The sequence below is a fragment of the Gossypium raimondii genome, chromosome 3, assembly GCF_025698545.1.
Source record: "Gossypium raimondii isolate GPD5lz chromosome 3, ASM2569854v1, whole genome shotgun sequence".
Classification (NCBI taxonomy): domain Eukaryota; kingdom Viridiplantae; phylum Streptophyta; class Magnoliopsida; order Malvales; family Malvaceae; genus Gossypium; species Gossypium raimondii.
In genome coordinates this window covers 2,471,649-2,499,051 of record NC_068567.1, presented here as the reverse complement: position 1 = coordinate 2,499,051, position 27,403 = coordinate 2,471,649, and the positions used below count along the sequence as shown (strand labels likewise).

At 32.0% G+C, this 27,403-nt stretch overlaps 2 protein-coding genes across 3 annotated transcripts in view; both read right to left on the bottom strand.

Annotated features, from left to right (window-relative positions):
- LOC105795594 (receptor-like protein 11) overlaps window positions 1–26,666 on the bottom strand; it is a 68,570-nt gene extending 41,904 nt beyond the window's left edge. Inside the window, exons 1-2 of one of the 2 annotated variants that reach the window (XM_052627926.1) lie at window positions 24,687–26,666; window positions 23,117–23,139 (exon numbers count right to left, since the gene is read on the bottom strand). In XM_052627926.1, the coding sequence (XP_052483886.1) occupies window positions 24,977–26,638 (1,662 nt within the window). In that variant the 5' untranslated portion in view covers window positions 26,639–26,666 and the 3' untranslated portion in view covers window positions 23,117–23,139; window positions 24,687–24,976. Of the gene's footprint in view, window positions 1–23,084; window positions 23,140–24,686 lie in introns of those variants that run through there. The other variant, XM_052627925.1, reaches the window with a different exon arrangement.
- The window catches only part of LOC105796497 (receptor-like protein 35), a 55,479-nt gene extending 28,215 nt beyond the window's left edge, over window positions 1–27,264 (bottom strand). Inside the window, exons 1-3 of the mRNA XM_052628433.1 lie at window positions 27,144–27,264; window positions 16,934–18,281; window positions 16,654–16,885 (exon numbers count right to left, since the gene is read on the bottom strand). Coding sequence (XP_052484393.1) covers window positions 16,654–16,885; window positions 16,934–18,066 — 1,365 coding nt within the window. The 5' untranslated portion in view covers window positions 18,067–18,281; window positions 27,144–27,264. The remainder of the gene's footprint in view (window positions 1–16,653; window positions 16,886–16,933; window positions 18,282–27,143) is intronic.
- Between the last annotated feature and the right edge of the window lie 139 nt (window positions 27,265–27,403).

The window sequence follows — 27,403 nt, the reverse complement described above, 5'->3', positions numbered from 1 at the left end:
TTCCCAATTTGGTTTTTGAGAGCATTTCTATGGACTTTATTATAGCATTACCTTCTTCCAAAGGCAAAATTGTTATCTTTGTTGTCATTGATAGATTATCCAAATATGGCCATTTCATCGGGTTGCCCACTAATTTTACTAGCATCTCAGTGGCTGCTGTTTTTGTTCAGGAGATTATTCGTTTGCATGGCATACCAGTGGAGATTGTTTCAGACCACAACCCTCTATTTCTCAGTGACTTTTGGAAGGAAATCCATCATTTATAGGGTACAACTTTGAGTATGAGTACTGCCTACCATCCACAATCTGACGGCCAAACTGAAGCATTGAATAAATGTGTTGAAATATATCTTCGCTGCTATACTTCGGATCACCCCTCGACTTGGACAAACATGCTGCCATGGGCTGAATTTTGGTATAATACGGCATATCAAATGGCTACCAAAATGACACCATTTGAGGTTCCATATGGTCGCCCTCCTCCTACTGTTGCTCGCTATGTACGAGATACTTCTGGTAATGCTTTGGTAGAAGCTCAACTCGTGGAACGTGATCAAGTTCTTCGGGTGTTAAAGGAGAATTTACGGTAAGCACAGAACCGAATGAAGTTACTGGCTGATAGGAGCCATCGTGAGTGACTTTTGTCGTAGGAGATTGGGTATATGTCAAACTCCAACCGTTTCGCCAACATTCTATTCGTTTGCAACGCCAGCACAAGCTGAGTAGACGTTATTTTGGTCCTTATAAGGTAATTGGTCGTGTTGGTGAAGTTGCTTACAAATTGGAGCTACTGGAATCCGCGCATATCCATCCTGTATTCCATGTTTCTTTGCTCAAGAAATGCCTCGGCCAACCAGATCAACAGGTAACACCTCTCCACCTCATTGATTCTACTTCTGCTCTTATATTACAACCAACAGCTATATTGAAGACGGGGTCTATTCAGCGAGCTAATTCCTTGATTAAGCAATGGCTGGTACAATGGGACGGCTCATCTGTTGATGAAGCAACTTGGGAAGATAAGGCTCACATGTTGAAATTATTTCCTGATCTCAACCTTGAGGACAAGGTATGTCTCGATGTGGGGGTAATGTTGTGAACGATCCACCAAGGCAGCAGCAGGCTACTGGAATAGCAAATACACAGGCTACTAGAGGAAGCACTCAGCCCAGAATGGCTCCCAAATGGCTGAAAGATTTTGTCAAGTGACACCTCAGCTGGTTGCACGTGGAAGGGAATAACAGTTCACACTTCCCTCATGCAGCTACCCTTTTTTTAAGGAGGAAAAATACCAGAAAATGTCATGATTTCAGTAATACGTTTTTGTTCTTTTCTCATCCCTAAGTCTGTAACTTTCTTCTCTCAACTCATATTTTCTGCAAATTTTCCTTGTAATTCGTTATAATTTCATCAAGTACCTGTCCATTATCTACCCAAAATCACTGTTCCATTGGTATTTCTATTTCTTAAATTGTGAAAAACACAATAAAAACCTTTCAATTTCTACTCCCTTCTACGATGCCTTCCATGGACCCCAAGGGGTCTGAGTCTTCTCAAGTCGGAGGGGACCTCCGGCAACAGCATAAAACAGGTAAAGTTTCTCCCCCCTTTTTTTTGTTTCAAAAAGAGAAAAATAATAATAAAATAATAATAAACAATAAAATGTTACCTTTTTGAACTTTGTCGTATTTTTATTTCGATTCTTCTAATATTTCTTTTTGTATTTCGATTTCATTTTTTTATTTCGATGTATTCGATCCCTCTTTTCGAGTTACAAAGATCGATTTTTATAACTAAAATAATATTACAATATATGTTTTTTTCGATTGCTTGTTTCTGCTTCTTTTTCTTTTCTGTGTTTCTTGCAAAGGCGGTAGAAGTCAATGAGGTTGCTGCTAATATTTAGCATTGCATGCAAACATCTAAGTCTTGATAAGTGTTAAAAAGTAACATATTTTAAGCTCGTTCTTAATGCGTTTTTGGTTGATTATTCAATGTTAATGGTGAATTTTATGCTCCTAATCCTTTAGATTCATGATTTTATGCTTAATAGAGCATTTGGGAACAAAAGAAGTGAAAAATGAGTGAAAATTGGAGCAAGCTATAGAAGCCACAAAGGCTGACCCATTCCACACAGCCTATCACATAGCCATGTGGTAGACTATATCGATTTAATGGGATTTCACACCCAGTTGCGAAAAATGCGATTTTTAGGATTTTTGGGCATTCTAAGACTTATACATGACAGAAATAAGAACAGAGGAGTAAGCCGTTTAAGAAAAAAACTCAAAAAAACCATTGAACTTGTCTTGGAAGAAGATTTCAGTTAAGATTGAAGATTCCTAGTTGAATTCCTAAGGAGTTATCATGAGTTTCTTTATTTCTTTCTATTATACTATCTCATGGATGTTTTTATTTTCGAGCATGAACTAATTTTCTAAATACCTAGGAAAGACGAACCCTATGATGGATTCTATCATTTGATTTTTATTTTACATAATAAACGCTTAGTTTCTTATTTTCAATTATGTGTGCTCAATTCTTGGTTTAATATTTCTAAATTATTGATCCATGTTTAATGTGTTTAAATCAAATGAGGAATAGATCATGTTTAAGAGTAAATCTTACGTAGTTGAGTGAAGTTGCATGCAATCCTAGAAATATGACGACATAAATCTACCGAATTAGAGTCAAATCTAATAGGGAATCCAAAGAACAAGTTAATGTAATAGAGATTTTAATTAGACTGAAATTTCAAAGTCAACCTAGCTTTACCAGTATATTATTTCTTTGACAGGAATTTAAGTCTTCGTGAAAATGATATCTTTATTCACTATAACTATCCTATTAATTGATAGGTACAATTACTTTAGTCAAATTTTTAGTTACTTTTATGACCCATCAAATCTTTCTTTTTCTTTTTCTTTTTTTCTGATTTTTACTATATGAATGTAATGGTCTCCCACTTCATTTAAGTCAAGTCATTATAAAAACAAGGGTGGAAATTATGATGACGGAACTTAACATAATTTCTTCGAAAAAGAACATATTTAAGTTTTGACATAAAGAAAAGATGGAATTGTGGTGAGTGTCTTAGCTGATCGAGATAGATTGATGGCTCAAAGACTAAATTTTCTCATAATTTAGTGAATTTTCAATAATCTTCTTAAAGCGTATGAAATGAATAGATACACACTGAAATTAACGACTAAAAAAAGTCAATAATGGGTTGCTTTGAGGAAAATATAAACTATTCTTAGTCTTTGCTTTTAATTTGTGGAATTGTTTGGCACTTTTCTTATAATATTTCAACTTGAGTCCTTACTTTAAATTTTAAACCCTTTATTATGTGCATTAAATCATAATATTGTTATTCAAATTTAAAATAAAAAATTATCTTAAATTTAAAAGTCCAAAATTCTGAGTCCATTGTTTACAAAAGCAAAGCTAATTTGATATACAGATATTCAAGGATTAATATTTACATCTATTCCAAATTTATTATAGATAATAATTAGAATATTTAAATTTAAATATCATCACAACTTATAATATCGAAATTCATACCAATATTAAAAATGAGGGAAAGTAATTTCCAAATTGATAGTGGGCACTTTTTCACTCACTTTTCGGTCTTTTAAAATTCTAAAGTGATGAAACTCACTAATTTCTAACTTTCTTTTAACTTATTTACATTTCCTTAACTTTCTCAACATATTAAAGCAAGGGATAATAATAATTAATTATTATTAGAATAAATTACACCAACAGACATTTAATTTTGATCTCAATAACAAAATAGTCACTCAACTTTTAAAAAATAACAAATTGATCATTAACATTATTAAAAACTAACAAATCAATCACCCACTAACATTTTTCGTTATAAGTCTAACGAGACAAGTGACGTGGCCAGTTAACTTGCCACAATGGAAACCCATTTTAAGAATCAAACAAAACACTAAAAGAAGAGAAAGATGAGGAGGAGGAGGAGAAGAAATGGATATGTTGAAACAAGAAAAACCATCAGAGATCCAAACTTTTCCTTCCTAATTTGTTCACCCCCTCCCAACTTCCCGTCGCTTAACCCGGTGAAGAAGACCTTCCAATCGATATGTAAATTTCCTTAATAATGTTATAGGTTTCCTTAACGATGTTTCATTTGTTAATCAACCTCGACTTTATAGATTTTTTTAACTATTTCTAGATCTAGGGTTAGATTTTATTGGAAATTGTGTTTTAAAAAAGATGAAAAAAGTGAAAGGACCAAAGCTGCAAATATCCCCTCCCTTCAAAAACACGCAGATCCTATGGGGAAAACGGGTTTTGATATGTCAAAACAACGTCGTTTTGGGGTTTCTAAAGTCAGGCCAAAACAACGTCGTTTTGATATGTCTATATAAGTTGAAATTTTTTTAAAAAAATCATTTTAGCCTGTTCTTTTTTTAAAAAAAAAACTTTATTCTCCTTTTTTTTTCTCTAAAGTGGGTTCAAGTCCGGCCACGAGGCCAACAAGTCTCCGCTGTGGCTGCCGGTCACCATTGACGGAGACTGCCACCTCCGGTGGCTGAAGATCACCAGAAATTGCCCCGAAATCCTTTTCCGCGTAGATCACAAATTTGGAGCCGAAATCGTCGAAAACTTAGCCAAATTTGTAAAAAATGGGAGAAACCTTTCGGCTTCTACTCTCTCCAACGATGCTTTCCATAGACCCTAAGGGGTCCAAGTCTTCTCGAGTCGGAGGGCACCTCCGGCGATGGCGCAAAACAGGTAAAGTTTCTTCCCCTTTTTTTTTGTTTTGAAAAGAGAAAAATCAAAATAAAATAATAATAAACAATAAAATGTTACCTTTTTGAACTTTGTGGTATTTTTATTTCGATTATTCTAATATTTTTTTTGTATTTCAATTTCGTCTTCTTATTTTGATGTATTCGATCTCCCTTTTCGTGTTACAAAGATCAATTTTTATAACCGAAATAATATTACAATATATGTTTTTTCGGTTTCTTGTTTTTGCTTCTTTTTCCTTTTTTTGTTTCTTACAGAGGCGGTGGAAGTCAACGAGGTTGCTGTTGCCGTTTTGGTGCAAGGGGAAAGGTTTTGGGCGCTGCTTTTGCTGACATGTCGGCTAGCGGCGTAGCATGAGGCTAGGGCAACTAGGGTTTCTACTGAAATATTAGGATTGGGCCTCTCTTTTGTATTTGGGCTTGTAATAATTTTTTTGCTATTGTTTTATTATTAGGATTTGAGGCCACTGGCTTCTTCTTCTTCTTCCTAGCTAGGGTTCTTAAATGGGGTTGTTTAAATGACAATAAACTCTCCAACATGGTCAATTAAATGACAACAATGACTCCAACGTGGCCAGTTAAATGACAGGTCACATTTTCGTTATATCTATAACGAAAAATAATTAGTAAGACTGGTTTGGTATTTTTTGAAAATTAAATGATTGAGTTGAAAGTTGAATAATTTTTTTTGTTATTGAAATCAAATTTGAGTGGTTTGATGGTCTAACTTTACCCTTATTATATATATTAAACCTCTTAGTAATAAAGCATGAATCATTTATTCCTAGTCTTATGTCCCATTCACACTTAATTTGCTTTACATCTTTCTTTTGTCATTTTGTTAATTTTAATTTGGGATTATGAGATTTTATTGGTTTTATTAGTCATATTAATTTCAATGTTTCGGTCTTTTTTTTCTCCATCTTTATTCTATATGAATAATATTCCAATAGTGGTGGAGCATTTTAATTTTCCAAGAATTTCTAATTAGAAATTATATATGTTTTGGACTAATAAATAAATGATGGTATGAGGTTTTATTGATGGGAGTTTTAGTTGTTTTGAAATATTAAGTGTTAAAATTAAATATTAAAATAGGTGTTAAATTTAAGTTATAAAATTTATTTAATAGATTTTTAAAATTAATTATAGAATATAATTTAATTAGTTGATAAATGTAATTTTAAAATTTAAAAAATATATTAAAAGACATAAAATAATTATAAAAATTCTACATCAAATGATAAGTTGCCCGTTACATTTTAAGATTCATAACAGGGATTCTTAGTTGTCCTTTTGCTAATATTGTTGTTCAAATTATATTTATGAAATTTGTAGTTTCCATACAACATTATTCTTTTACTTAATAGTTAATTCCGATATTCAAATCATTATTTACAAAAGTATAGAAATTTTTAAAACATTTTAATTAAATCCTTAAATTAGTTTAACTTGAAATTTTTAATATTTTGGACTAACAAAGAAAAGGATAATATGAGATTTTATTAGCCTTAGTCTTAAATTTTTCTTCCATATCTGCTACCAATTATAGTCAAAATATTATCCAAAACCATAATATTCAAACTCGAAAGAGAAAATGGAGTACCACCAAATATTTTAATTCATTCTATTCATTCCTTTCTTGCTTTCTCCTTTGTTTTCACTGTTTAGATTCAAAATCAAAAGCAAAAGTTGTGGAAATAAGTAGGAAATTAACAAATAGTTGAAGGTTAAAATATGTTTTCATTTTTTAAGTTTAAGTTTAAATTTAATTTTTTATTTTTATTTTTAAAAGATTGAACTTTTAAACTTTCTTGGTTTAACTGAAAAATGAATTTGTTGACGCTTGAGATGTGTTGGACGCTTTTCATTTTTCAAAAACTACTTCAAAAATATATCTATTTTTCAAACCAAATAAGATTGAAGAGTTTGTTGACTGACTGATCATAAATAATGAAATTTCCAATTATTTTGGGAATTCAAAATACTTTTGATCATCATTGCTTAATATGTCAAATGCTTTGAAATTTTGGCAACAAAGAGAATTTCTTGGAAATTAAATTTTGATGAAAATAGTTTATATAGGTGCTTTTATAGGGCATTTTACTAAAAAAGACCCCTTTCCAACTTTATTTACAAAAATGGGTCATTTAAAAGATTATTTACTAGAATAGGTTAAAAAACTCAAAACTAGGGAGAGTGGTGAAGAAGATTGTAAAAGATGAGGACTATGGGTTTGATAAAACAATTGAAGCTATAAAAATCCCGTCTTCTTTACCAGAATTAAAGATGAAGAAACCCATATATAGGTGCTGCAATGGACGATAAGAACAAAAATTATGGTATTTGCTGGAAACCCATAGATGAAGAAACCCAACACGTGTTTGATAAAATATAAAGCCAATGTCAAGGAAAAGACAATTTTAAGGAAAAATATGCTCATATTTGTTAGACACTTTTACCATTTTCATTAAAGATTTTTGCTTGAGCCTCTCTGTTTTAAGTACCTTCTGCATTGTAAAATGGTAACATAAAATTAGAATAGACTGAAAAACGAATGTCAATGTTACAAGCTACAAGTCCAAATACCATATGATAGTTAACTTTGTCCACAGATAAAAAAGAAATAAGGTGGTGCATACCCGCTGATTTTGAAAAAAAATGAATTCTGAGGAAGTATTAGCATCTCGTGACGCCCAAAATTGGTACTTAGTTGATTAATTAAAGTCTTAGTGTCGTGAATTAAAAAATTTGAAGAGAGTTTAAAACACGATCCCACTTTGCATTATGTTATTAAAAATCATTTGAATAAATCAAAAATGTATGTAAAAGGCCCTCTTATCTCGAGGTAACTAAAGGTCATATCCCGTAAGTTAGGATACAACATCTCGAATCTTCAAAAATAAGCTTGCTCTTTATTTAAATTATTATTTAAATCTCACGTGTTTTAATTTTAAAATAATATTTTGTAATCTAGGTTTAACAAGAAAGTTGAGCCCCGTAAGTTAGGGGATCACTTCTCAAATTCCAAATACAGAACATTGGCTTAATTTTAATTATTTCTTACAAGTCGTGTAAAAAATGGATTCACTATTTAACACAATACGGGATTGAGCCATAGTGAGGAAACAAATAAATATATCTAAACCTAAGGGAAAATATGATAAGGCCTAAAATAAAAATAAAACGGCTACACGAATAAAGAGAAGAGAAATCGAAATGTTCATAGTAAAAATGATAATAAGTAGGTAGCTGAGATCATGTTAATATAATAGTAATAATGCAACACCAATTTATAATAACGGTATAATAATATGCATAATAAAATATAAAAGTATAGCAATAATAATATTAATATGCATAAACAAATAATAATAATAATAATAATGAAAATGATAATATAAATAATAAATAATCTTTTTTTTTGAAAGTACATAAAAGGTAATAAATAAATAAATAAATAATGGAATAATAACAATAATAAAGGAAAAATAAAAAAATATTGCACAATAAAAGGAAAATACAAAAAGCAAGCCAATTAAAAATAAAACAAAGGAATCAATAAGTAAATAAATAAATAAATAAGTTGAATACCAATAAAACATTTGATTAAAAATTGAAAATAAATAAATAGTAATAAAATAATAAAATAATAAATGAAACAGTTCGTAAAAAATTGAAGTTAAATAAACTAAGGATCGTATTGAAATTGAAATAAAACTAAGGGTATAAATTGTAAATAACAAAATATGCTAATAAGAATTAATAACACGCTAAAAAGAACAGGGACCGAATAGGAAACTATTCCTTGACCTTATGCACACCATTTCTTAGGGGACTAAAATGAAATAAAATTAAAATTCCGTGGTAAAATTAAAAGAGAAAAAAAGAAATAGGACCTCATTGTAACTCATCAAAACAGTGAAAGGGCCAAAAGCAAAAATAGATCATTTTACAAAAAATCCTAGGGAATGGATCGGATCAGATTGGGTCCACCTCAAGACGACGTCATTTTGAGAGTCTGAGGCCAGTCCCAAAACAACGTCATTTTGTCTGCCTATATAAGTAAAAAACAAAAAAACAAAAAAAAATCATTTCACCATATTTTCAAAAATAAAAATAGAAATCCTCTCCCATTCTCTCTGGGCACAGCCCAGATTTTGGCCATTGGCCACGTGGCAGCCGCCGTCCGAAAAGGTAAGAAAGTTTTTCCTTTTTTTCTTTCCTCTCTCTATCGGCCACCCGAGCTTAGATCTGCCGATCACCATCCGAAAAGGTAAGAAAGTTTTTATTTTTTATTTTTTTGTTTCTTATATATATATATATATATATATATATATATATCAAAATAAATAAATAAGGGAAAAAATATCACCTTTTGAAAGTTTTTTTTTTTGTTTCTTTTATATCTTTTACAATCTGTCCAAATGGTTTTTATAACCTTTTCATACAATTTTTATATTTTTTTTTAGACTTAGGCTTAGTTTGGATGGGCGGTGTGTTTAGCTCTGGTGAGATTAAAAACAGCGGTGGTAGTGAGATTAGTTACTGTAGCGGTAAGATTGGATATTGTAGCAGTGAGATTAGAAACAGCGGTGGAGTGTATGTTTGGATTCAAAAGCAGCTGTAGCGGTGAGGTGAAAATAGAAAATGACTTTTAAGGACATTAGATTAAAAATGATATATAATAGAAATTTTTAAAATCATTTAACAATTACAAAATTAATAAATGATTAAAAATTATTACAATTATATTTATTTTTAATAATAAATAATTAAAAATAAATTAAAACTAGAGAAAAATTCAAAAATTATTACTATTCATTCTTCTTTCAAATCTTTTTAATGAAATATTTACAATACCCTTTTTCTCAATGTCTGTGCGTCTTAATGCATGTTATTTCAAATGTTTGTCATCAATAACTCAATGCAAGACATTTCTAGCACCAAATAACTTCAAAACTAAAACCAACTGTTGGCTAGTAACTGAAATAGCCTATGGCCACCATGTAGAACGTGCAATGTCGAGCCTTGAGCTGGTCATCAATGCTAAAGGGAAGAGTTGAAAATCACATCTGTTGGGGTTTTGATAGCAGAGAAAGAAAACAAAAGCAAGTAACCCGGATGATGTAAAAATTAACTTCATTACTTGAATAAGCAATATGCCATATACATAAGTAGTCCGGATTACATGTGTTGGTTTTTTTTAGCATAAAAATAAGGAGAAAAAAAAACGAATGCAAAGAAGTTTGAACAAGAAGAAAACTGAATTTGATTTCCAAAAATCAGATCTTTTTCATTGACTTGAGAAGCATTTATGTTACAATGAAATATGGCAGTTAACTAATGTATAACTGCTCCCTCTAATACATGACTAAATCCTAGATACAATTTCAAACAAAATGTAGCTGACATACCAGCTATAACATCAAACATAAATCAACAACTACTCCTACTAACTTTAAGTATAAATTACATTGCAACTAAATCAAGTTACAAATGAACAAAATAAACAAAATGTCATTGCTTATCTCGTTCAACTTGGATGTCGGTTCGCATGTTGGTTTGTCTTTGGTTTCCTATTGCATTGCAGGCCAAAGTTCAACAACATCCTATACTTTGCTTACTAACAAAGTAGTCAATATTCCTTTTAGTGCATTAAGGGGAATTATGATTATGGTATGTTAGACATCAGAAGAACCTATATATTCTTAAAAAGTAAAGATATGAAAAAACAGAGTGTTGAAATGACATTGAAAATAATATATGGGTGTCCAAAATTCAGATTCAAGGGCATAAGCAAAGCAAATAACAAAGACAATGTCACCACAGAAACTGTAAACTAAATGAAATATCGTGCAAGGCTGATCCAGAGATAAGAAATAAAATCCTTATTTGAAGTTCAAGGTCTTTGAAATGAACATACCCAAGCAAGCAACAAGGTATCTTCCAAAGCAATACATTGCAAATGATTCATAGCAATCATGTAGTATCGAACAATCAACACTAACTGATGGATGCACCAAGGATACAAACTGTTAAAATAATCTAGGTTAGTAAGACTGAAAATAACATATAATTACACCAGATGCATGGTGCAAAATTAACATGTTGCATGCTGTGCCAAAACTATACTCAAAACTTCAATAGTAATCTAAGTTGAATATAGGTCAATTTTTTTGTACCATAAATATGCTACTGCTGGTTTTTACTAATTCCTAGCACATAAGTTCCTGAACAGCTCAGTTTAACAAGAAGGTTTAACAATGTTACTCAATTGGATTAATTTCTTAGTGTTCATAAAATATGAGGACCATTCTGACAAATCAGAGGGACTAACTTCTCAGATGCTGTAAAATAAAGGGACAAATTTCATAATTAGACCTAAAAAAGCATACTTGAAAGAAGAAATTTCAGCCTGTGAGTTCTCCAATTGCCTCTCCAATTTTAGCTCATTTGACCTTAATCAAATTGCCTACAGAAAGGATATTAAAAACATTTTAATCTAGCAGAAGACAAGTAATTTCACTCATCTAGGCGTGTACTTGGGGTCTTCCCAGAATATGTTGTGGCCCCTGGCTATTATTTGGTGAGCTCTAACAAACTCCAGCATTTGGTCAGCTAAGGTGTAGTTGGTCTTCCCTTGATCTGGTTCTGTTGCATACCATTTCAGTTCATTTTCAAACACTGCTGCATTGAATCGTTCAACAAACCAGTTCTGGAAGACAAAAAAAAACAAGATCAATTAGCTAGCATTGTCCGATAAGTATTAAGAAATGAATATGAACACATACCTAATAGGGCAAATTCCCAAGAATGGTGTGTGCTATTGCAGAACCAAATGGGAAATCCTTTGAGACTTGGTTTATAGTTATTGCTGCTCCTTGCAACCTATTACCTTGTTGATCTGAGACATGTATTGTTACAGCACGCTTCCTTTACTAGACAGTAAGTAATTTTGTTAAGATATTGAACATTACCATTGTTGAAATATCATTTCACAAAGTGTGTCAATAGTAATTACAGTGTTAATCATGAATTGCTGATTGAACCTCCATTCTTGATCTGTAAATGGCTGTAACGAGGAACTATCAATTGTTATATCAATGTCTTTATCATCTGAGTTCTGCATATCCAGGACATTAGAAAAAAAAAGGGTTCTTAGAAGCAAAAATTAGTGACAGCATTAATAATCTAATGCTCAATTGTTTTCACATATAAAAGCCTAAATTTATATTGATTTGAAAACAGGTTCACCTGGAATAGCAGTAAAGCTAAATTTGAAGGTGAATCAAGAACAAATCCACCTTTGAGAAATGACCAGCAACCATTCTTAGCCAAAACAGTCCCTATACAATTATATGTTCTGTTTTCTGTCTTCAAGCTTGCCCTAATGAGAGCTGAATTTGCACTTTGTATTTTGATCCAAGCAGTAATTGCACCAAACAGAGTAAGCCAATCCTGTAATGTTTCAAAATATAATTTGTCTGATATTCATAGTAAAAGTTTTTGTCTATGTTAAAATGTCAATTGCCTCTACAATAGGGGGATGTTCCTGAATTGGGGCCATATCTAGCATTTGCATATGTCGGTTGCCACTTTATTTGATAAACCCAAACCATAAACATTGCCACTTGTTGGGCCACGGGTGATACAGTGTGACATGCCAGTAAGTCAGTAACAGGTACATTAAGGGTTCACCTATGTCGATGAACTTGTTTATTCTTTTTTAAAGTATTTGTGTTTTAATATTTGTATCCAAATTCATATGGATGGAGAACTTAACTGTAGAAACAAGAAAATTGCCCACCGTGAGATTCTTCAAGAGAAAACCGGAGTGTAAAACCAGCTTGCAGTTTAGCCAAAATGGCAGGTCTCATAATGGGAGGCTCATCTTTCGAATCCTCCTTGGTACAAGTGTCTCCTCCGGTCAGTGCTTTACATCGCAAACCAACAACATCATCAACAATTATTATGGACATTGCGGTGAATCAAATAACTTCGACTACATATTCATGATATAGTCAATAGATAAATGATCTATTCTCAAACTGTTTTACCTCTGTGTAAGCAGTAAAATCATATAAAGGCCCATATGCAGCAATAAAAAGAAAAAGAACCCACTTAAGTTTTCTGAAAATCCCATTAGAATGTTTTGAATAGTCAAACCAAATGTAGACAGGGAGAGAGAACCATATGAAGCAACCAAGGAACCACTAAGAAGAATGAAGAAGGCCCAGAAGTCACTAAAAACAAGAGAATGTTTCATGTTCCTATTTTGAACAAACTGCTATTGGATTGAACAAATGTTGAAGCTTACATTATATCACATACAGAAAAAAAAATGAAATGATTACCATGATATTAAAAAAAGGCACAGCGGATTTCAATTGACTATAATTCGATAATTTCATTCTCAATCTTAAGTACAACCACCCACCACAAAGCTGAAAATAAATACTATTTTCCACTTGAACAATTATCATTGCAAACAATTAAAATTATAAAAAAAACATAAATTGATTCCATAATTCTGATATTCACTAAACCCTCATCATTGGTCAAAAGCAAGATCGACCCAACACTTCTTTTTGCAATCGAAAGGTCATTAATGTAATCCAAAGACAACCAATCTAGTCAATGTCATCACGATCTGACAACGAAATATATATTTTTCAAGGATTCCAACAAAACCTAGAAATTCAGTAGAAGAAAAAAAACCTCATATAAGAATTTCCACAACGAACGATTTTTTTCTTCAAATAATTATATGCATGCACATTTAAAAATTGATAAATAAAAGCTATTAGTTTTTAATGGAATACCTTATTAGAGCATGTAGGTCTTCGGATTTCTCCTTGATTTCAACGATCTGAAAAAGGAATGAAGAACGGAAGAAGGAGAAGGAGCCTTACCTGGATGAAGGAGGAATCGGAAGAGGTGCTTGACCAAACTGATTTGCAACCCAAGGGGAAGGGGAAAGTGAAGGGGAAAGGGGAGAAGAAGGGTAACCAAACATAAAAAAAAACCTGAAGAATGCAACCGAAGAATATATGGGTAAAAGAGGAAAAGAAGTTGCTAAAGTCAACTTAAGGCTGTCCAGTGTAGTAGAAATTCTTCACTGTGCTGGAAGCCAACACATCCAAAGGCTGTCCAGAGTTCAGTCCAGTGCAGTGAGATAGATAATAAAGGAGAAAAAATTCAAGGCACTGTTGTGCGTTGGCATCCAAAGGAGCCCTTAGTCTTAGCCTTTTAACACTGCATGCAAATGCCTAAATCTTTTTTACCCATGAAAACAATGTTTAGCAAGTTTTTTAGGTAGTTGAGATGGATTGATGGGCACAAGTAATGGAAATTTTGATGATATAATGTTTACAGTTTTCTTCTTCTTAGCAATTTCTTAACATATTTCCACATTAAAATTTCTTTAGATTTAATTGAAATTATCAAAGACAAATGACACCGACGAGATGTCTTATATAATTAAGAATTTTTCAATTCTTTGAAAAAATTAATTTCAATTTCAAAATTTTTTTCAAAGTTTATCAAACCAATTAAAACACTATTAGATTAAACAACATATAATTTTATTTCTTGCAAATAAATATTTGAATAAAGAGAATAGATTGTATGAAACTGTGATTTTATGTCATCTTTATCCCTTTCTAATAGAAGAATAACAAATCGATTCTTGCTCTCGATTTTCAACTATTTTCCTCTTGGAAAAATTTAAATCCAATTAAAGCACACCACATTATAAGCCATCATTTCTTTCATATATTTTCATTTTTATCATAATTGACTTTTGTATACATCCAAATCAGCATTTTAGTACAAATTTATTAATGAGTATGGAACTTATGAATATGTTAGGATTTACCAAAGGGTTAATTCCTTAAATTATAGATTAAATTTTAAATTGATCTTTAAATTTTTTAAAAATTTAATTAAGTCCTTAAACTATAAATAACATTCTAATTTGAAATTTTTAATTTTGGACTAACAAATAAAATATTAGTGTGAGATATTGTTGGCCTTTGGCTAACATTGGAAAGCATACTAGATTTTAAGACATAATTTATTTCATTCAATTAATTATTTTTATTATTTTATCATATTATTACTTAATTCAACTATATTTTTTAAATTAATAAAACTAACATTGAAAGGAAAAATAAACTAGTATAAAAATAAGTGTCGGGCAGAACTAAAACCCAGACTAATTGGTCCACCCTTTACACTCGATCCTAAAGCCCAGCACGTGATTGATCAATTATAAAGCTAATGTCTGTTTGGAAGAGCAAAGGATGGGAGTAGCAGCATCTGCTTCTCTTTACACAATCAGTCCAATGTCTATAGATAAGGCTTTCATCAACATCATGCCATCAAATCTCCTCAGCTGTACAAATATTCTGAAGATAAAACAATTAGAGTAAAAGTAAATTGCATATAAAACAAAGCTTGGGCAGCCATTTCCTTGTTTATAATATCATTATTAGCATGGTTATAAACAAGGAAATTGAGTAGCAGTGAAACATTGCATCCCCCAAATCCACAGGGACCCGGATGCAAAATGAATAAACACTTATTTATACTCATGGAAAACTACAAAAGGAAAAAAGTGCATATAAAGCAAAATTACAAACCAGTGGATTGATCTTGTTAGGATCATTGCCCTACATTCTTCATGAGCCTCACAACTGTACATTCCATGCCCTGCTTCAAGTACCTCCTGCATTGCTCAATGGAAACATAAAATTACAAGTACCATAAGATAGTGAACTTGGTAAAGACAGCAAAAAAATGAGGTTATGAAAACCTATATATATATATATATCAACAACTACCTGTTCAAATTAGAAAGACAAATGCTTACCAGCTAATTTTGAAGTAAGAATTCTAATGGAGTCACCTACATCTTCTTCTATTTCTTTTCCCACACTTACTGAACTTGTAAACCCATTTGTTTCCCAACTCATTCAGCACTGTATATCCAATACATAGCCCAACGAATAATCCACTAGCATAACCTATCAACGCAATTTTTCAAGTAGACAGAGCATATAACCATGAATCTTCATCTTCCCCTGGAGCTGGTGGCATTGGAAAACCAACCTCATTGCATTTAGTGGACAATGGTAACCCACACAATTTCGGGTTCCCACGGTAGGAATCATTTGTAAATGTAATGAATTGGTTGCTTTGTGGTATGCTCCCTTCAAGTTGGTTGTATGATAAGTTCAATGCCGCTAAGAAAGTTAAACTTGTAAGTTGTGCAGGAATCTTCCCTGACAGCTCATTCTGTGAGAGATCCAAAGATTCAAGATCTTTTAGATTTTCAAGTGCTAATGGGATTTCACCAGAAAAGCCATTGTTGGATAAGTTCATCACTCTGAGTGACCTCAGCATTTGTATCTCTTCTGGTATTCTCCCATGTAAACTATTGCTGGAAAGGTCAAGACAAGTAAGAATTGTCAAGACCTTTTGGTAGAACATTTCAATCCCTTTGTTAACAATTGTCACAGAGTCTTGATAATAATTCTCTCCGATATAATCCAGCTTAGCCTTTTCGTCATTAGTCATCTTCGCCATTGCCTTCAAACTTTGCAAAAATTCAATGGACAAGTCACCTGAAAAATTGTTGGAAGCAATGTCCAATATGCGTAGCTTTGGAAACCCACGTTCCGTGTCGATTTTTGAAATTGTGCCATAGAATCTGTGCAAAATTATTTCCAAGGTCCAGAACCTCAAGTGCTGTGCAATTCGCTAATGATCTCGACAGCTTCCCTTCCAATTTATTCCCACCTATTTTGAGTGACCTTAGTCGAGTGGGTTGAAGGAAATCAATGGATAGTTCACCAGAAACCTGGTTTGAAGCAATGTCCAATACATCCAAAGTTGGGAAAACAGATTTATGTTTGAAATGTTTAATTTGACCATAAAATCTGTTTTCCCGCAATATTAGAACCGTCAAGTAAGGCAATTTCTCCAACCAAAAAGGGAATGTATCATTCATCTTGTTGTTTCCCACGTCCAAAACTTCAAGCTGAGTGCATTCAGCTAATGATCGGGGAAACTTCCCTTCCAATATATTCTCACTAATTTTGAGAATTTGTAGTTACGTTGCTTTTGAAAATTTTGGTAACATTCTACTGAAGTTATTTCCTTGCAGATCCAACAAATAGAGATCAGTCATTTTGCCTAACCAATTTGGAATCGTGCCGCTCAAATTGTTATGAGATGCATTGAAATTTCTAAGTTGACTCAAATTGCAAATAGGTCTAGTCAAGGAGGTTTGTGAAGAAGTTGAACTCTGATTGGGTAAAAGTTGGTCCAAAGATGAGAGATGGTTATTAGCAAGAAACAGATACCGCAAACTTTTCTTCCACACCCGGTTTGGTATTGCACCACTTATTTTATTATTTGAAAGGTCGAGTTCTTCTAAATTTTCTTGACTCTTTAAGAACTCTAAAAACGCACTTATGTTACAGGATCTCAAATACAATTCTGTCAACATTGGAAATGAGAAGTTTGCATCATTTAAGGGAAGCTGTTTTGGAAAATCAATCACATTGAAAGAAAGGTGTAAGGATGAAAGACTGCTCTTCCACAACCAATTAGGCACAACACCATGGATATGATTGTTAGAAAGATCTAAGTCAAACAACTTGTCTTGCCTTTTAATGAATTCTGGAAATTCAGTAAGGTTGCATGACCTTAGCCTTAGGCTCTCTAATTGGGGAAAAGTAAGACTTCTGTTGTCGCTTTCAATTAACAAGCTTACGTTGGATAATTCGAGACCCTTTAAGTTCTTAAGTTGGACAAACATGTCAAGCTTCATGGAACTGAAGTTATTGCTTTCGATATAAAGCCATTCAAGCCTTGGAAGTAGAAGGATTGACTTTGGGATTGTTCCTTTTAAATAATTATTGCCTATATATAATTCTTGAATCAAAGAAGAAGATACATTGGGGAACTCATCAATTTTCCCAACCAATTGATTTTCTCCAAGATACAAGATCCTCAACGATGGAAGAGTAAATAAAGAAGAATGTATTGATCCAGAAAGCTTGTTTGAACTTAGATCCAAGTTCACCAGGTGACTAAGATTTGCAATTGACGATGGAATGGGTCCAAAAAAATTGCAATAAGAAAGCTCTAAATTTGTCAGGAACTTAAGATTACCAATCGATTCAGGTAGTTTTCCACTGAAATTTGTGTCATAAAGTGACAAACTCTGTAAAGCATTGTTTGCTGGAAATTCTGGCAACTGACCCATAAGTTGAGGATTAAATGAAATGTCAATGCTTTGAATTTTTGGCAATAAGAGAATTTCGGTTGGAAAATGGCCACTCAAATTGCAGTTCCTCAAACTGAGAGAAACCAAACGAGAGGAAATTTCCAAGAAATTGGGAGGTAAATAAGAGATTGGGTTCCAATCAAGGATAAGTTTGGAAAGAAAGGAGAGTCTTGAGAGTGAAGAACATAATGGACCTTTCAAACTACAGCTTGACAGACTCAACACATGCAGGTTTGGAAGTACAAGATATGTGGTTTCACACCATTTAGTACCTTGAGTTGAAATGTCGACACCATCCAAATAAAGCTCCGTGAGGAACTTCAAATTCTTGATAAATGTCTTGAAGTTTGGTTTCTCCAATTTTAAAGTAGCTGAATTATAATTGTAACCATTTCTCCAATAGCAATCATCTTGATAAGATAGGTTCAGAGAGACTAACCTTTTTAGGTGTGAGATGTTCATTGGAATTTGGCCATGGAAACATGAGCGTGAAAGGTTGAGATGAGTTAGATTTTGGAGTTTATCAAACCCATGGGAAAACAGAGTGGCATTAAAGTTGTTTCCAGCAAGATTAAGGTGTTGAAGATGATGGAGATCGAATATGGAGTGGAAGCTGCCTGAAAGGTTTTTGTAACTAAGATCAATGCCAACGACATGACCATAAGCATCACAAGTGACTCCTTCCCAAGAACAACAATCAGTGTTGACATCCCAGAGGTCAAATTTTGAAGAGAAAGTAAAATGGGGGGCATAGTAAAGATGATGTTGCAATTGCAGCAGAGGAGATCTCCGGTCATCAAGGCATTGCATTGGGAGATGAGTTTGAGGAGGTGAAAAAGACGAGAGAAGAGGAAGGAAGCATGAGAAGAGAAAGAGTGAAGAAAAAAGGGAATGAAGAGTGTTCATGTTGGGTGGGTGTGAAGGAGGATTTTGTTTGGCATACAACTTATTTATACACAAATGTGTAGTTTTCATGTTTGGCATAGCATGCAATTTCCAAGTCTTTTTGCCCAATCAATACTGCATCAAAAGAATGTTCCACTACTTTAGTTAAGTCTTTTTGGTCAATTTTTTCCAACATATTAAAGCAAGGGATAATAATTTATTATTTAAAGCTGTTAGTCATGATGCATAAATTATTTATTGTTAGTATTAGAATTAAGTTGCTAAATTCACACTTAGTCTTTCTTTTTTTGTTAATTTTAATTTTGAAGAATGAGATTTTAATATTTTATTCATCTCATTTTTCTTATTAATGCCAAGGTTTTAGTTGTCTTGCCCACTCTTTACTAAATCGAAGTCATTAAAAGACAAAATTATAGCAATAATAATGTACTTTAAATTCTATTAAAACTATTTTTACGCATAGAATGAACAAAGATAATAATTCAACTGATATTTTAAGTTTAAATTATATATTTTAGGTATGAACTTTTAGGAATAAAAATCGATGTTGCAAATATTTTAGTTTTAATTATTTTAAACTCGGTATATTTTATCATTTTTATTTTATATATAATTATTTCTACATCATTTAATTTTTAAGTAAATTTTGTTATATCACCAAAAAATAAAATTTAATTTATAATATAAAATCAATTTGCTAATGAGTATCCAACTTGTAAATATGTTATGATTTATCAAAGGGTTAATTCACATTACATCTCAAAATTATACATAGAATTTTAAATTGATCCTAAACTTCATGATGTTCTAATTAAATTCATAACGTTTTAATTTGAAATTTTAATACTTTTAATTTTGAACCAGAAAAATGATAGTTAGAAATATTATAGGACTTTTAATTCTTAGGTCTTTAGCATTGCATGCAAATGCCTAAGTTTTTATTGCACAAAAACAATGTTCAACCATTGTGTACGAGTCAAGTCACATTATAGATTGATGGACACAATGAGTGAAATTTTTTATAATAAAATATAGAGAATTTTCACTTTTGAAAGAAACATATTTAAATTTCAGCTTTAAAACTTCCTTAGAGCGTATATGGGTGAGAAATTTGGAGAAATATTTTCATTTCTATATTATTATTTAATTATTATTTAATTTTAATATTTTTATGTTTTATATTTATTAAAATGTTTACAATTCGAGCTTGAGTTGAATTTCATAATGAAAACTCCAATAATTCAAACAACAAATTGATGTACATTCTCCTTTAGTCCTGTTAATTTTAAAATTAATTGATCTCTCTCAACAAAAATTACAAAATAATTTAAAATAATTTAACTTAAAATATAATATCAATTTGTTAATGAGTATCGAATTTGTAAATATGTTATAATTTATCAAAGAAATGTGTACAAGTTAAGTCTTAACTGGATTGATGGACACAATAAGTGAAAATTTTGATGATACAATATATAGAATTTTCCACTTTTGAAACAAACATATTTAAATTTCATCTTTAAAACTTTTCTAGACTATATTTGGATGAGAAATTTGAAGAAAAAATTCATTTTATAGTATTATTTAATTTTAGTATTTTTATGTTTTATAGTATTAAATATTTTATAATTCAAGTTTAGAGTTGAATTTTACAATTTGAGTAACTCGAATACTTCAAACAATAAATTGGTGTACATGCCCTTTGGTCCCTGTCAATTTTAAAATTAACAAATTGATCTCTCTCAACAAAAGTTTTCAAATATATATATGGTTTCAAATTTATGGGCTCTAACATAAAATTAATACCATAAAAATATTTCAATTTGACATATTAAAATTTTAGTTTAACTCAAACAATTTCACTTGATTCAATTCAACTCTAATTTCTTTGCACTCGACTTGACTCAAAAAATTTTAAATCGAGTTAAGATAATAATATTTTAAATTTCAGCTTTCAAGCTTTCTTAGACTGTATTTGGATGAGAAATTTGGAGAAAAAATTCCATTTCTATATTATTATTTAATTTTAATGTTTTTATGTTTTATAATATTAAAATATTTATAATTTAAGTTTCGAGTTGAATTTTATAATTTAAATAACTCAAATAATTCAAACAATAAATTGGTGTACATGCTCCTTTGGTCCTGTTAATTTTAAAATTTAACAAATTGATCTCTCTCAACACAAATTACAATCTAATTTAAAATAATTTTCAAAAAATTCAAAATAATCTTTATGCAAATAATCTTTTATTGGCCAAACAAACATGAGAAATGAGTGGCAAAAGTAATTCCAATTTCCAAGTATATAATGGGAACCATTAAAAGCAAAAGTAGTGGGAAACATCCACCAAATCAACAAAGAGAAATTAACTGCAAAATCATTGATTTCAAACCCATGAATCTTCCCCATATTTTAAAGTCATCCTAATTTACAATTTTCAAATTTTTCATACTCTCTTCTTAGTCTTCATATCAATTTCTTCATGTTTCACACTTATTTTGCTTTACCAATGTCTTTTTGTTTTTCCATTTGTTAATTCCAATTTTGGAGCTTGAGATTTGATTAGAATTTGTTGGAGTCGGCCCGACTTTAGGGTAGTTTCAGATTGTAGCCGTCTAGAGCTCAAAAAGTTTCTTTTTTTTAATTTTTAAAGTGAAAATTTTTTTTAACTTTTTTAGTCTTTTGATTTATAACAGGCAGAAAAAATATAAAATAAAAAGGGCTCATTTTTTTATTTTTTTTGTATTACATTTAATAATTTTTTAAACAAGACCCTGATTTATTATTTCGCCTAGGGTCTCAAAAATATCAAAAACGGGTCTGATCACCGTTATAAACATAGGTCAAATACAAATATATAATACCTCAAAAATAACACTAAAAATTAACAATGGCGTGATTTATTAGTACAAAACTGGGTTTTTGATTATAATGATTAAAAATCAAACCCAAAACACTTTAAATATACATAAAAGATATTATGAAAAATAGTAATAAATAAACAAAAGGAAACTAAAAATTCTATTTTTTAAACTTTTTAGTAGCAACTTTTCACATTATAGGTTATGATTAAATCTGTTATTTTGATACAATGCCTAAAATTACGCATAGTCTCTCTCCAACCCATAAATAGGAGGATAATGCACTTCAACGTACTCAAACCCACGTCCTGCTGTTGAAATGAAAATTTAAGTAAAATTATAAAACTAATCCCTACAATTTTTGTTTTGAATGAATTTAATTCGTTTGGCTTTTATTTCTACCGGGGATAGTTTGGTTAAAGTAAATGATTTCTTCTCTTAGCTAAGTAATTTTCTCTCGCATTATGAGTACTTCATATTTGCTTCTTTAAATTCAAGCCAGAGTCATATCACAGCAAAGAATGATGATGAAGCTATTAGTCTTAATGGATGAATTATTTATTCTTAGTCTTAGCATTAAGGTTTTCAATTCACACTTAATTTACTTTTGCATCTTCAATTTTTTATATATTTTTTTTTCAATTCTAATTTTGAAATATGAGATTTTATTGGTCTTAGTGTTCTTATTGATGCCAATATTTTAGTCTTTCTGTCTCATCCTTTTTCTATATATATATGAAAATTTTCTTATATCTAAATTATTAAAAAGACAAAATAGTAGCAATAATAACATAAAACCTTGTTGGAGTCATCACCACGCAGAGAATGAACTGTGTCACCACTCCTGCTGGTTAAATTAAGGAATTGCAAGGCTGTATGATCCACAGGAAAGACAACCCATGGTTGCACATTATTCAGGTCCCATTTCTGCAACTATGGCTTGACCATGATTAGCTAATGATAATTCAGCCACACCCTCTCCTATAACCACATTAAAAATAGTTACATTGATGATAAAGTCCTATAATCCTGAAATTTTTTTTATAGTAAAATCATTCTTTTGTTAAGATTTATGATCATAGACTTTTTTAAAATTTTTTGGCTTTAAGGCCTTGTAAATTTGGGTCTGATTTTTTTTCTGTAATGGACTTGGACTTATATTAGATTTTTATTTATTTGGGTTTAATTTGTGGGCCGGGCAGAATTGGCATGTCACAGTCATAAGAAACTATTACCATTTTCTTCAAACATAACGTACCTCCTGACTGGACATTCCATGTCCTGCATTCCTAAATGTTAGCATAAAATTACAATAGAATCTGAAAATGAAGGTCAACGCTACAAGTACGATCCTTACTATATGAAAACAATGGTTTACCACTTTGTTTAAGTCAAGTCATTATATACACAAAAATAAAGCTTTTGTGTTAGCTGGTTGAGATGGATTGATGGGAATATGGAGTGACAATTATGATGACCACACAATTTCTGCGAAACAGATTGGTACAAAATAAGTGCGAGGCTGTACTAAAACCCAACATGTGTTTGATAAAATAAAAACCCAATGTGCCAGCAAAAGATGGGAGTAGAAGCAGCAGCTGTGTCTCTTTCCAGTACAATGTCCATCAGGTATGGCTTTCATGTTTGGTGGCTGTGAAGGAGGATTGTTTCCATACTTTCCATACATTATTTTTAATTTTGGACTAAGCCCGATCACTACTGCATGAAAATAATGTTGTACCACTAATTTTATTTTAGTCAATTAATTAAAAAAAATGGAATTGTGGTGATATTTTTTAGCTGACTGAGAGAGAGTGATGGCTCAAAGACTAAATTTTCTCACTACTTTGATGACTTTTCATTAATGAACTTAAAGTGTATGGATCAATAGAGAATTATGGAATGAGATATTATTGGACTTATTCTTAGCCTTTTGGCACTGCATGCAAATGTCTAAATCTTTTTTTACCCCATGAAAACAATGTTTAGCAAGTTTCTTAGGTAGTTGAGATGGATTGATGGGCATCAGTAGTGGAAATTTTGATGATACAATGTTTACAGTTTTTCTCTTCTTGGTAATTTCTTTGAAAGAAACATATTTTCACATTAAAATTTCTTTAGATTTAATTGAAATTATCAAAGACAAATGAGACTGACGAGATGTCTTATATTATTAACAATTTTTCTATTCTTTGAAAAAATTAATTTCAATTTCAAAAGTTTTTTGAAATTAATAAAACTATCATTGAAAGGATAAATAAACTAGTATAAAAATAAGTGTCCGACTGAACTAAAACCCGGACCAACAGGTCCACCCTTTACACCCGGTCCTAAAGCCCAACACGTGATTCATAAAATATAAACCTGATGTCTGTTTGGAAGAGCTAAGGATGGGAGTAGTAGCATCTGCGTCTCTTTACACAATCAGTCCAATATCCATCAGATATGGCTTTCATCAACATCATGCCATCAAATCTCCTCAGCTGTACAAATATTCTGAAGATAAAAAAATTGAAGAAAAAGTAAATTGCATATAAAAGAAAGCTTGGCCAGCCATTTCCTTGTTTATAATATCATTATTAGCATGGAAATTCAGTAGCAGTGAAACATTGCATCCCCCAAATCCACATGGACCTGGATCCAAAATGAATGAACACTTATTTGTACTCATGGAAGACTACACGATATGATAGTGAACTTGGTAAAGACAGCAAAAAATGAGGTTATGAAAACCTATATATATATATATATATCAACAACTATCTATTCAAATTAGGAAGACAAATGCTTAGCACCTAATTTTGAAGCAAGAATTCTGATGGAGTCACCTACATCTTCTTCTATTTCTTTTCCCACACTTTTTGAACTTGTCAACCCATTTGTTTCCCAACTCATTCAGCACTGTATATCCGATACATAGCCCAACGACTAATCCACTAGCATAACCTATCAACGCAATTTTCCAAGTAGACATAGCATATAACCATGATTCTTCATCTCCCCGTGGAGGTGGTGCCACTGGAAGACCGACTTCATTGCATTTCCTTGACAATGGCAGCCCACACAATTTTGGGTTCCCACGGTAGGAATCATTTGTAAATGTAATGAATTGGTTGCTTTATGGTATGCTCCCTTCGAGTTGGTTGTAAGACAAGTTCAATGCCGCTAAGAAAGTTAAACTTGTAAGTTGTGCAGGAATCTTCCCTGAAAGCTCATTCTGTGAGAGATCCAAAGATTCAATATCTTTTAGATTTTCAAATGCTAATGGGATTTCATCAGAAAAGCCATTGTTGGATAAGTTCATCACTCTGAGTGACCTCAGCATTTGTATCTCTTCTGGTATTCTCCCATGGAAACTATTGTTGGAAAGGTCAAGACAAGTAAGAATTGTCAAGACTTTTTGGTACAACATTTCAATCCCTTTGTTAACAATTGTCACAGAGTCTTGATAATAATTCTCTCCGATATAATCCAGCTTAGCCTTTTCGTCATTAGTCATCTTCGCCATTGCCTTCAAACTTTGCAAAAATTCAATGGACAAGTCACCTGAAAATTTGTTGGAAGCAATGTCCAATATGCGTAGCTTTGGAAACCCATGTTTCGTGTCAAATTTTGTAATTGTGCCGTAGAATCTGTTTGCTCGCAAAACAAGAACCTTCAAGGAAGGCAGCTTCTCTAACCAAAATGGGAATGTATCATGAACCATATTATTTCCAAGGTCCAGAACCTCAAGTGCTGTGCAATTGGCTAATGATCTCGACAGCTTCCCTTTCAATTTATTCCCACCTGTTTTGAGTGACCTTAGTCGAGTGGCTCGAAGGAAATCAATAGATAGTTCACCAGAAAACTGATTTGAAGCAATGTCCAACACATCCAAAGTTGGGAAAACAAATTTATGTTTGAAATGTTTAATTTGACCATAAAATTTGTTTTCCCGCAAAATGAGAACCTCTAGCGCAGGCAATTTCCCCAACCAAAAAGGGAAAGTATCATTCATCATGTTTTTTCCCACGTCCAAAACTACAAGCTGAGTGCATTCCGCTAGTGATCTGGGCAACTTCCCTTCCAATCTATTCTCACTAACTTTGAGAAAGTTTAGTTGGGTTGCTTTTGAAAATTTTGGTAACATTCCACTGAAGTTATTTCCTTGCAGATTCAAGAAAAAGAGAGCATTCATTTTGCCGAAGCAATTGGGAATTGGGCCACTCAAATTGTTATAAGATACATCGAAACTGACAAGTTGACTCATATTGTCCAAGCAATTTGGAATTGAGCCACTCAAATTATTATAAGATGCATCGAAACTGTAAAGTTGACTCATATTACATAACCAATTTGGAATTGGGCCACTCAAATTGTTAGAAGATGCGTCGAATTCTTCTAAATTTTTTTGACTCTTTAAGAACTCTGGAAATGAGCTTATGTTACAAGATTCCAGATAAAATTCCATCAACATTGGGAAAGAGAAGTTTGCATCACTTAAGGGAAGCTGTTTTGGAAAATCAATCACATTGAAAGAAAGGTTTACCCTTGAAAGGCTGCTCTTCCACAACCAATTAGGCACAACACCATGGATATGATTGTTAGAAAGATCTAAGTCAACCAACTTGTCTTGCCTTTTAATGAATTCTGGAAATTCAGTAAGGTTGCATGAGCTTAGCCCTAGGCTCTGTAATTGGGGAAAAGTAAGACTTCTGTTGTCGCTGTCAATTAACAAGCTTACGTTGGATAAGTCGAGACCCTTTAAGTTCTTGAGTTGGACAAACATGTCAAGCTTCATGGAACTGAAGCTATTGTCTCCGATATAAAGCCCTTCAAGCCTTGGAAGTTGAAGGATTGACTTCGGGATTGGTCCTGTTAAATAATTCTTGCCTATATATAATACTTGAATCAAAGAAGAAGATGCATTGGGGAACTCATCAATTTTCCCAACCAATTGATTCTCTTCAAGATACAAGATCTTCAACGATGGAAGAGTAAATAAAGAAGAATGTATTGATCCAGAAAGCTTGTTTGAACTTAGATCCAAGTTCACCAGGTGACTAAGATTTGCAATTGACGATGGAATGGGTCCAAAAAAATTGCAATCATAAAGCTCAAAATTTGTCAGGAACTTAAGATTACCAATCGATTCAGGTAGTTTTCCACTGAAATTTGTATAAGAAAGAGACAAACTATGTAAAGCATTGCTTGCTGGAAATTGGGAGGTAAATAAGAGATTGTGTTCCCATCAAGGATAAGTTTGGAAAGAAAAGAGAGTCTTGAGAGTGAGGAACATAATGGACCTTTCAAACCACAGCTTGACAGACTCAACACATGCAGGTTTGGAAGTACAAGAGATGTGGTTTCACACCATTTAGTACTTTAAGTTGAAATGTCGACACCATCCAAATAAAGCTCCATGAGAAACTTCAAATTCTTGATAAATGTCTTGAAGTTTGGTTTCTCCAATTTTAAAGTAGCTGAATTATAATCGTAACCATTTCTCCAATAGCAATCATCTTGAAAAGATAGGTTCAGAGAGACTAACCTTGTCAGTTGTGAG